Genomic DNA, 12541 nt, shown 5'->3' with positions numbered 1-12541 from the left:
CAGAATTAGACTTTCAAAACAGAATGCTATTTTTCAAAACTTTCCTGAAAAATATTTGATTTAGTTTGCATAAAGTGTCATCATAATTTATATTGTGTTGCTAGGCCACAGGGCAAACATTTGTTGAGATGTGCGCAGAGAGATGTTTCAGACTAGTTGTATTTAGCAATATTAATGCATGTCTAACATTAACATTAGTTGATGTGTCCTAAAAGCTTTTAATACATGATAGGAAACCATTATCCATCAATATCTATTGATGTTGATGTCAGCTGTTTATCATTTACATTTAGACTGTATTGAATCCCAAATGATTTCCTTTTTGGCAAACTGAATGATGCAGCAATGGTTCTCGTCTGTAATAATGTTCACATTTACTTTTAGTTACCTTTAGTCTGTTGATTGTAAAGTCTTGTGATACTTAAGAGTTGTTTTTCTCAATGTAAACAGACTTTAATTTTTACCCTATCTCTTATTGATGCATGACATCAATAAGTTGTATTTCACAAATATTTTGTTGTTCTAATTATTAAGGCATGTGTTCAGCAGGGTTCCTGATGGACAATAGGACTATCACATTTTCTTGTCAGTCTTTGTACCTGCGCCTGGGCGCTGCATGAGAAAGCCGAGTCTCGGGAGGAGACAGGAGTTAAAGTAATTTCAATGATCGCGGCCATTTTTCCACGATACTTAATTTTTTTCCTAAATTGAAAATTAATTTCTAGGTGTGTTTTCGCAAATTGATCATTAGACTTGTTCCAATTGAGGTCCAGTTGAGTTCCAATGTAGAAGCCTACACATTATCACTTAAAAGCAGGGTAAAATGTACACTTTCCCATGTTCTTGTAGTGGATACTTGATCAATGTAAGGAAAAAAAAGTTTGGACAGGCAGAAGTAGCAACAGCAGAAGTCGCATTGCTGAGACAGAAAGGGCAAAATAAACCGAGACAAATCAGAAAGAATACAATTTCAGTCGGGTCAAAAGACCGAATGTACATTCTTGTGTGAAACTAAGATATCTATAGATAATTTGACTTGACTTGACCTACAGTATACTATTATTCTTTCTAAGCCTCGTGAGCTGCAGGTTAAATTGTGAGCTGTGACACAAATTCTACTACTCCCTACTTTAACGTGGATGTCGTACATTCACTACAATAATACAAATATTGCATGCTTTTTTTATTGAACCTGTTCTTCGTGCTTTATGCATTTTATTACTTTTAAATTGAATTGTGAAACAAAACAGAAACACCTGAGGTGTGTATATTTATAAAAAAATTTACGTGCAGGAGTTTTTAAATGACCACATGAAGCTAATAAGCTCTGCTATGACATGGCTTTGACTGTGAGAGACTTTTTTTCGGCTGTCAAGGGTTCAGACCCGAAGAGCACGACAACAGTTACACATAGACTGGCAATATATTTGAAAGGTAAAAAAAAACAAAGAAGGGTCAAAACATCACGGCCAAAAATAAGATCTGTATATCATATTCAGATCTCATGCATAATGTTATGAAATATTTGCAAAATTTTTCTCTTTTTGATGCAACAATAGAGATGTGTAACAGAATTGGAAAATAATGGGAACTTGCACACTTAAATAGACTTTGATTCAAGCAACACAGAGTTTGTTGAATTTGATATTTTCCACGAAGAGTTCCTAAAAACATTTATGTTTTTGTGTGCCCCTTTAAGGTGTATTTTATGTAGTTTAAATTATGTGTCTCTGAAATTTGCTTTTCTTCTTCATCTAACTGACTGCTGACAGATTTCATTCTTCAATAATTTGCTTTTTTCTGCTACTGAAAGCCTAATGGCAGCTCCGGTCCCCTGAATTAAATAAATTAACAAACATTCTTGAACGTAAGCTGTCTGGGTTGCTCAACAATTGACATGTCAGTTATGACATTTTTTAAAAAACATTTTGTGTTCCCACTTGAAGCGTATGGTAAAAAGAGTAGTTGATGCAGAAATAACGTGGCTACTCTGCTCTCTCTGGCCAAATGCAGAGACCAAACAATACGCTTGATTTTGCAGATTTTGTCAGTTTTGCCCAATATCTGAGTCACTTGAGTTCAATCAATTTATTTTTTGTATTATTTACTACATACATTAGAGGTACTACACATATTTAGCTACTCTCTCTGGTACTTTCTGATAACAAATGTTCTAACAACGCATTTGAACTTTTCTTTGTTATTATAAATGAATGTAGTGAATATCCTGAAATGTAAATAACAAAAGGTCAATAATGTTCTTTCAAAGAGATCAATTCCACTGCAGTTGTAGTAGGGATGTGGCCAGGTGATGTGACTGTGTGGACTGTTGCATGGACTCATTTTCTTCATAATTGTATTAGCAAACTTTAATTAGCAACTCTGTTGCCATCCATCTTGACACCTATAGTCCCCATCTTCATCACAAGATTAGTTTGAAGTGTCTAGCACACTGTGCCAGTAGCCCAAAAGTCCATATTAGTCTATTAAGGACACTGTGTGTCTGGATGGCAGAGGGCAGCTCTAGTATTTATAGCTCTGAGTCATAAGCTGGAATGGTGTAAGTGTATCTCTCAGCATGCTTGCTCACTTAAGAGTGTGTACAATCGGCAGTGAAACTTGGAACTGTCAATTGTCCAAAGTGAGTCAGTTATCATAATTACATTTAATTAACTCCTTAGACTATGGTATGTGATTTTAATATAGGTCTGTTTTATGTTTTTTGTTATTGTATGTATCGCAAATCCATAAAACCTAAACCATGCAAAAACACCCATGTGATCCTTTATCTTAATGCACATACTTTTGGCAGCAATTTTGATTTTGCCTTTGTTCTAATTATAAATCATAATAATAAACTTTTTGTTGTATAAAACTTGCTTAAAAGTGCTTAATAGGAATAAGTGCAAACAAACTGATCACTCAGCTCTCATATTAGCAACACTTTTAATGACTGAAGTTGCCCTAAATTTAGTTTTCATATAATCTGTGTTGCAATGTTATCATGTGTGAAATTGATAGGGCAACAGTAAATGAAAGTGATAAAATTATCATAATAACACATTTTATTTATACAGCACCTTTCCAAAACAAGGTTTACATGGTGCTTTACAGACTAAAAATAATAAACTTCAGTGGATCCACTTTTACTCTAAAATATTATATTATTATTGTATGATAATATTGTTTTAGTATTCAGTCCCGCAAAATTCAAAATGATCTTGTTATCTGAAGTTGTATATGTCAGACTTCTGCCAAGTCTTAGAACCTAAAGTCTTAAGTGAGTCCTAGTCTCTTTCAGAGTTGAACTATGCCGAAAGCAAAGTTATGTGGCTGTAACTAAGTCATTGTGATGTAGAACTACAGACATGGAATCTAGTGTCTGTTGTCTCTAAATTAATTGTGTATTATTGGTTTTATTAAGGTTTTAGAATTGCTTCGGTATGCTGTTATTATTTGCCAGCCATTACACCACGTTGAAGTTGAGTGATAGAAATCAACTGAAATTGCACAACCTTAAAAACCTATGATTAAACACAATATTTTAATATCATGTCTTAAGTCAGTTACAGCATTTAGGTTTTTTAGTCATCAAAACTTACATTGTTTCCACGAGTTTTCATTTTCAATCTCAGGGGTATGATTTCTGAACCATATGTCTACAGCAGGATAGTTTATAGCTCAGTTTGGCTTAGAGTATGACTTATGGTTGTTATATGATGATTTTATGATGTGGCAACGTAATCGCAAGACCACATCACAACCACATAAGCCAGCCAGTAGCAAGACAGACCTGGAGGTGTTAATACTCCGGAAGATTCAGTTGCATAAATTCATATTTGAAAATGTCTCGTCTTCTTACTCTATATTTAAAAAAGACAACCACAACCTGTTTATAATCCATCTCTCCACATGTGCAGTACAACGTTTAAAGAAGAATCTGTGTAAACATGATCACAAACAACCAGTGGTGGAAGAAGTACTCTGACATTTTAAGTAAAAGTAGCAATATCACAGTCTATAAATACTCTGTGACAAGTAAAATATTTCATTCAAAATTTGACTTAAGTAAAAGTATGAAAGTATTAGCATTCAAATATATTTAAAGTACAAAAATTACTCATTATGCAGAATGGCCCATTTCAAAATAACACATATTCTTGGATTATAATTATTAATGCATTAATGTGTTCAACACTTTAGTGTACCAGCTGGTAAAGGAGGGACTTGTTTTTTAATCTAGATACTGCTGGGTAGCAGCGATCAGTAAATAGGCTATCTTTGTCCAGAATAATACATTAATTTATTTGTTGATTATATTTAGTATTATTAATCTGAATCTGCAATGTAACTAGTAACTAAAAATAAATGTAGTAGAGTAAAAAGTACAATATTTCCCTCTGAATTGTATTGAAAATATAAAGTAGCAGAAAATAGAAATACTCAAGTAAAGTACAAGTACCCCAGAATTGTACTTAAGTACAGTACTTGAGCAAATGTACTTAGTTACCTTCCACCACTGCAAATAACCATAATTCATTGTATCAGTGTCTCTGCATGCAAAACTTCCTGGCTGACAAATCTTTGTTCTAGAACAATTTGGGATTTCGTCTAACCTGATTGGTGTGTCACGTTTTGCAGGGTTGGTAGGAGCAGTTTCTAGATAGGGCAGTGTCAGGTGCTTAACATAGATGATGTGATGAATAGCTGAGTCGACTAAGTTTAGACAGCATGTGAGAGCAATCATCAGAAAAGGGCAGGCCAGTCAAACAGGGTCACAGCACCAATCGGTGATGTGGTTCTAAGTGGTTCTATTAGCAGTTTGGGTTGTATGAAGTTGGTGTACAGAACAGTATAGCAGTAGGAAAATAGGCGCTTGGGCAGCTAACCTTTCGATATTTGAGCCGTGCTCTATACAGCTGTCCCTCTTATACATCAACTACTCTCTCTTTGTCCAAGAAATCTAAATTATGTTACACCACCCGGTCCGTGGTAGATGTGCAGTGACCTCTCTGTGGAAGGTGAAATCCATAACTTTCCACATGTTGTTTAGAATTCATAGGAATTACGTTTGAACTACAAAAGATTGCAGAGCTTAAAGAATTGGTCTTGTCATATCATTTTACAATATTGTGTGTAAACAGCTACTTAGCTGGCTGAATAAAAATGTCCTTGACCTTCTGTGTAGCCTTTTTGACTGTATGCTTGTTATAGTGATGCAATTTCACACTAAAAGCTGCAAGAGCTGTTGTAGATTTTGCAACATGAAAGTTATTTCTCACTAACTAACTTGCGTTTGCATTGCCATATACAGTATGTGATAGGTCTGGTTTGAACAGACTATAGTGAGAGAGCCAGAAAGGTAGCCAGAGCAACAAGACTGACTAGTGGAGCAGATTCAGTGAGTCTGTCCATGGTAAATGTGCCTGTCTAGTGACACAACGTACAGTGGTTGGTCTGAGGGGGCTACTGTCTACTTATCTCTATGGTCTTAGAGAAGAACTTGAGGATGAATTGTCTCTTTCGGAATTCACTGACCTAGTAGGGGATTTTACTTGTCAGTAATCTGGAAATATCATATTTGTGAAACCAGGAGACGGACAGGGGTTGAGAAGCCTAATACTCACAACTTTTGCTACACCATAGTACCCTTTAGCAGGTTCAATAGAGTGGTGCAAAGGCTTGCACCTCTAAGTTGGTTTGCCAACCGCCAACAAACACTAAAGGAGAAGAAGAGTGGTGCATGGATGACGTATTTTTGTAGGCAAACCCCGAATTGTATGGGTTCCCTCGACAAAAAAACAATGGGATTTTTCCATTGGGTTTTGGATTATTGCAGAAAATAAGCTCTGTGGCAAACACACGTTTATGATACTTACAAGTTTTGTTTCGTTAGATAATCATTAGAAGTAAAAAGCTAACGTTAGGCTATAAACTAACTACACCACGGTCGCATGAGCGTGAGAATACAATGAGGCTGTAAAGGCGGACGTGTCGGAGTGATGACATTTTGTAGCTTCATTTAGCCACTTGTTAGCAACCGCCTTCTTTAAGACATAAAAGCTTCAAAATTCACTAGTGGGATATTTACTGACGTATTTTATATTGTAGAACAAAACATTAAAATTTCTTAAGCTTGTTTTAACCACAGACTTTATTTCAGGCAACTAACTAAAAACCCATTCAAAAAACCCATTGACTTCCAGACAAGGGAACCAGAAGTGCTAAAATGCTAACTCATTTCCGGGTTTTAGGACTCATTCCTGCACCACCACATATATAACAGAGTTGCCATAGTTAGACTTCTCACTGTCACACTGTAGTTCACACAATACAGCGGAAGCTACCGTACTGTAGCTCATGGGCAGTGGTTGATGGTGACTTACCAGAGCATGTGTACAAAAAAGAAACTATGAAATTATAAAATATAAGATATTCTGGGCGCATTGCTCTGCTCAGCTGACATAACCATCTTTCCTAGCTACTTTCGTCAGCCATAAAACCAAAGGAAAATAAATTTGTTTACCATAAACAAACACGTTTTTAAGTTAGATAACAGCAACCAGCTGAGTAATACCTCTTGGCACTGATTATTTCCTTTAGTTTATCCTAAACCCAGCAGGACTGACAACCAGCTGATGGCTGTGCCCAACTGCCGGTCCATCTGCTAGTTGATCACTTGTAAGATTCGCCTTCTTAGCAGATGCTAGCTGTGAGGAACAGACTTGTGTGAATATGGGGAGCTGAAACTTTCTCACAGCTAATGTCCACAAGAATAGGAAAGCAGTGGAGTACCGAGTAAATGTGTCTTTGTAATGCCAGTGATATATTTTTTTCTTTAGTTCTATGATTAGTGGGAGTAGCTAATGTAATATAGCTGCTGATGGTTGCTAGTTCGCAGAGCCTCATATTAAAGCTCATTAACCCTTTCCAACTGTACAAATGTGGTCATTGTTTGGTAGTTTTGTAATATACAATGTCTGCATGAAGCATAAACATTTTCTCCAGCCATGCTCAAATGTATGCAGGGCCACAGTTGTGACATAAGCAATCAGTAATGGTATTGAAATGGTGTAATGATTGAAAACAGTGTGGACTTAACTGAAAGCAGAACAATTAAATTTTTTTTTTTGTTCAATATTAAGATAGCATACTATTCACAATTATGACCATTCATTGCTCTTCCATGCCAGTTTTCTCACCTAGTAATTGAAAATTGAAAACCACCCTCCACTAATTCTCCTTGTAGACAGTATTAAGTGTGTCTAATTTGTGATTAAAATGTCTAATAGACACTTGCTCTACCTCCGCAATTCAACCACCCATAATACCATACCTCCTGTTCAACCAGTAAACAAATGTTTTTAACATTAATTGCTGAGTTCCAAAATAAACATGCATGACTTATATTGCTGGCACCACTCAGTCCCATTGGTTCCTGCTGGCATTGTCTCTGCATTTATGTTTCCTACAGTTTAAATTGGCTTGATTCATGCAACTGGTTGCGGTCTATCAAACTTGAGTGGCGGACTCAATCTGCATTACACTATTTATAATGAGACCACAGGATTGATTGACACTTCAGGAGCATTCTTGTTATCATAAACACAAACATTAGCTACATTCTCAGCTATTGTGCGACATCTAACATGGTGTGTGGATTTGCCCTTTGAGATTTCTGAGGTATGTGATGTCTATTTTTTTGTCCCCCATAGCATCAGTGCGGTGCCTGTGGACAGCGCTGATAAGAAGAGCCTCCAGGTAGGGGCAGGCGGTGTGCAGGCGGGGCTTCAGCAGCAGAACCAGCAGCTCCTCCTGACCCCAGCCAGCCTCCAGCTCGCTCAGCTCCAGGCCCAGCTTACCCTCCATCGCCTGAAACTGGCTCAGGGGGGCAATACCGCCTCTGTTCTCAATCAGGTTCTTTCCAATGTCGCCATGTCTCAACCCCTGTTCAATCAGCTACGGAATACTATGGTTGGGAACCCTCAAGGTGCCTTCCCCACGGGTGTGCTAGGTTTTTCCTCTTCAAATTCAGCCTTGGGTGCCTTGGTTGGCGGGGGATTCAACCAAAACCAAGGGAATGTGAGACTGAACCATCCTGGTGGAGGGGGCACAGTGGGCCAACAGGGTGCGGAGTATGGTAAAACATCAGGGTCAACTTACCCTTCTGATACTGACAGGCGTGTTCAGTACAACTTAGTTGGGGGGACATCTGCAGCGTCAGCCACTGCTGGTGATGGACAATACACAGTGATTAACACTCAGGCAAAAAACATGAACAATGTTGGTTTTCAGAGAGATTTCTATGGGCATGATATGCAGGGACAACAAGCTGGGTTTAGTGTCAATGAGCAGAACATGAATGTTTATAACTCCACCGGGCATAAGGAGCAATGGAAAGGCCCCACTACCTTGAGTCACGCTGGAAAGATGGATACGGTTTCTAATGCTGCCAATGTGTGGACAGCAGCTGGGCAGCCACTTCGGTCCAGAACGGAACTGTATAACCCGGAGGAGCCAACCCCTGACCCCAAGTTCAATCCCATTAGTGGGGTTTCCTCTTTTGCTTCAAGTGGCACGCAGGGGTTTGGGGGCTACCAGCCCTTGCATGGAAGTGAGGAAACACTATCTTCAGGTACCAGGACACTTCAGGCTTACCAAGTCAATGATTACCACGCAGTCACACCCACTCAACTGCCACACCAGTGTAGCATCTGTGACAAGAAGGTCTACAACCTCAAGGTGAGTGTACTGATCAGTCAAAATGTACAGTAAATGCTTATATGTAAATGTAAACATAGCTGTAGTTGTAGAACACCTGAAAGTAAACAGAACGATTCACCTGTAAGTCTAACATTTTTCAGCCCACACCTTAATTAATAATAGACAATGGAGAATTGTACAAGCGAGCAATATATTCCCCATGTAGTGTCCTCAAATAGAACAAGAGCTCATGTGACAATGGGTAATTAAACAAGCAGGCACTATAATCCCCATGTAGTGTAGGTGATTTGATGCTCATCAGATTTTCTAACAACAGCAATAGATTGTTACAGGAATGAGTCCTAAAACCCGGAAATGAGTTAGCATTTTAGCACTTCCGTTTCCTTCATCTCGAAGTTAATGGGTTTTTTTTAATGTTTTTTAGTTTATTTATTTAAAAAGGATCCCCATTAGCTGATACCAATGGTACCAGCTAGTCTTCCTGGGATCCGAAATCAAGTACATTACATTTATCACATACAGTACATACTATATACTGTACAACATCATATTTGTGTTACGCTAATAGCATTCAAATTTTCCAAACATATATATCAATTTCACATTCATTCACATCATCCACAACCATTTAGCCTCAAGGCCCATCATCAGGGAAAAACAACGAAAAACATACATGACCAACACTAGACTATCGATCTGCTGTGCAAGTAATGTATTCTTAGATGGTATTTGAATGAGGATTTATTAGAGGATTGACGGATGTAAAGAGGGCAGCTATTCCAGTGATTGATGGCACGATAAATGACCGTCTTTTTTAAGGCATTCGATTTTGGGTGAGGTAACATGATTTGGCCATCATCTGCTGTTCTAGTGAAATGACTGAAAGTCCCTGCATTTGGTAATTTGACTGTATAAAAACTCGGGTTTAGTAAAATAAATGCTGTTATTACAGTATGTCACTATACTTAAGGCAATGTAAGACTAGTCTTGCAGCTCTGTTTTGGGCAATTTGTAGTTTTCGCAGTACACCACAGTTAGATGCCTGAAATAAGGTCCGTGGTTAACACAAGCTGAAGAGATTTTAACGTTTTGTTCAATGACATAAAATGCATCAATAAATACCCCGACTGTGAATTTTGAAGCCTTAATGTGTCTTATAAAATGCGGTTGCTAATAAGGGGCTGAATGAGACTACTAAACGTCCACCATTACAGACTTGCTATGTATACTCACGCTCATTCGACCGTGGTGTAGTTTGTTTATAGCCTAACTTTAGCTTCTTACTTCTGGCGATTGCATTCACACTTCAAAAATCATAAAAGTGGTGTTCATTTGTGAAGATTATCTTGCTGAACAAAACGTGTAATAACATAAACGTGTGTTTGCCACAGAGTTTATTTTCTGCAATAATCCAAAACCCTTTTGTCGAGGGAACGAGGCTGATGCTAACTTCCTGGTTGGCCTACAAAAATACCCTGGAGCACTCTATGTCCTTGCTTTGGATGAGAAAATGGGCATTTCAGCCTGAAAATAGCTGATATACTGTAGCTAAATGTTTTGATTTGTGGGGCAGCCCCTAACTAACTAATCCAAGATGTTGTCTCTTTAATTGCTCTCAGCCATGAGATTATACAAGGGGTATGTAAGACCTACCATCGGAGGGCAAGCAGTGAGCTACCAGTGTTTCCAAGCTGTCTAAGACTATGTTTGGATGGTGCTTGTGTGTGTTTTAGGACTGGGACCAGCACGTGAAGGGAAAACTACACTTGCAGAACCGAACCTTGTACACAAATGAAAGGTGAGTTATTTACAACTCTAAAATTCACAGGACAGTGTTGAAAGTAAGTTGTGATTGTTCACAAAACTAATGGCTTCACACGGTTTATTTTGTTTTTAGTTGATTTTCCACCAATTATATGTATAAAAAAAAAAAAAAAAGAAATGTTTGCTTTTATTATTAACCTTCACCGTGGTTGGGTAATTTCCTCTCGCTTACCAGCTGTGTTTAATGGGTGTTTGTTTTTGCTTTAGGTCAGTTCACAGAAAATATCTCACTTGAGTGTTGGAAGCATTTTATTTTGCTTTTCCTTGCTCTATATACAGCTGCCTTATGTTTCTATGAATATGAGCTCTGTCATAAGATATGAGTGAGCAAGGCAGAGGAGAGGCAGCTAAAATCAGCCTTCTCTGATTGTTGCAGCTCCGCGGTGGTATCGGCTGGAGCTGTTCACTACGCTGTCGGTAGGCCTTCTGATGGAAGTCTGAACCCCGCAGGGACGAACTCCATGGTCTACTCCGCTGCAAGTCAAGGTAGGATAACCCATTTGACACCACGAGTGCCTCCGTTTGCTACCGATGTTAGAGCGATGTTTTTCTGATCGCTGGAATATGTGAACCAGAGTGATAGATGGAGGTCAGGCAGTATTTTTAGAGGTACGTGAGGGCATGAGGCATCAAGTTTTTATAACTTGACACAGTGTATTTTGATACATTGATGTATGCTGTTAGAATATCTAAAATATGGTGGACCACAACACTAAGCCAAAGGGGTTTGTGACTTTTGGTGTACATATTATAACAGCAAACCCACAGAGCTGATGACACATGTGTAGTGCTTTTCTACACAGAAACACACTGAGCACCTGTTCTCTATCACATTGATAGTATCTATCTACCCTATCTCTATAATGTATGAATACTGTGGGTGGCTGCAGACAGCTTGAAAGAGCCTTTTTCGCCTAACCCTTTTTCAGCGGCCTGAAGTTGGAGAGATCACTCAGCAAACCGTGGTTACCATTTCATATGTAACCTTTTGTTGATTCTTTTTCTTTCAGTTAAGTATTCGGAGTTGGTGAAAAATAGCTGTAAATAAGAATGAAAAAGTGTGGACACAACTGTTGTATAGTAGTAAGCCAGCATCATGGGCCATTATTGAGAAATCAAGCCATATCATTATAGTTACAACACATTCAACTAATTGTAAGTTTAAAAATCTTGTCTTTAGAATTTTAAAATAAACCTTGATTTAACGTTTGTATGAATATTATAGTAGTACCCCCAAACTTTTATTTAACTGTCCGTTGTAAACAACAATCCTCTGTGGGGAAAAATAACAACATAGGGTATAACTTAGAACCCGAGAGTATGTTGACATCACAATAGAGCATCGCTATACTTCCAAGATGTCAGTTCTTAGAACTGATGCATGCTTTGAGTCTTATTATTCCAACCTGGTGTTTTCAGATTCCATAATTATACAACAAAGAAACTAATAAAAAGCGGAAAACAAACTAATAATGATTTGAAAGACACTCTTTGTATATTTATAACATTGAGCCTTGTCAACAAGTCAACATAATGTAACTTTATCCCACACTAGGTTGAATGTATGCGGACAATGTTAAATCCAAATTTCAAACTGTTTCCACAGATGCAGGAGCCAATGCATCATACTTGCCACCTGCAGCCATGAAGACTTATCCCACGTCAGATACAGGATTCGCCTCACACCAGCCAGAGTCAAAGGTCAGACAAATGTATGGGTGTTTTCTCAGGATTATCAGAGTTTACCCTAGACATATAAATCAAATTATGTGGCAGGCTATAAAGAATGCTAGTGATTAGGAACAGCTGTCATCCTTGAACATGAAACCAGCTATACCTTGATTATATCTTGTTTCATGGAAATGTTTAAATGTGATTAATGAATAATACTTTACTCATTAATGACTGCTGCAATAACAGACTCGGAGGGCCAGTTATCTTTGGTGTTCTTTGGTGCAGAGTAAGATGATGTGTTATTATATTTTATCTCTAA

General features: G+C 37.9%; 1 protein-coding gene across 5 annotated transcripts in view; it reads left to right on the top strand.

The window, feature by feature from the left end:
- rbm20 (RNA binding motif protein 20) overlaps positions 1-12541 on the top strand; it is a 65421-nt gene that overhangs the window by 36134 nt on the left and 16746 nt on the right. For all 5 annotated transcript variants that reach the window (XM_037764722.1, XM_037764724.1, XM_037764719.1 and 2 more), the window contains 4 exons: positions 7716-8742; positions 10458-10522; positions 10925-11034; positions 12155-12249. In XM_037764722.1, coding sequence (XP_037620650.1) covers positions 7716-8742; positions 10458-10522; positions 10925-11034; positions 12155-12249 — 1297 coding nt within the window. The remainder of the gene's footprint in view (positions 1-7715; positions 8743-10457; positions 10523-10924; positions 11035-12154; positions 12250-12541) is intronic.

Source organism: Sebastes umbrosus, chromosome 3 (genome assembly GCF_015220745.1).
Source record: "Sebastes umbrosus isolate fSebUmb1 chromosome 3, fSebUmb1.pri, whole genome shotgun sequence".
NCBI lineage: Eukaryota > Metazoa > Chordata > Actinopteri > Perciformes > Sebastidae > Sebastes > Sebastes umbrosus.
Note: the sequence above shows the minus strand (reverse complement) of the source record. Positions and strands in the feature narration are given on the sequence as shown.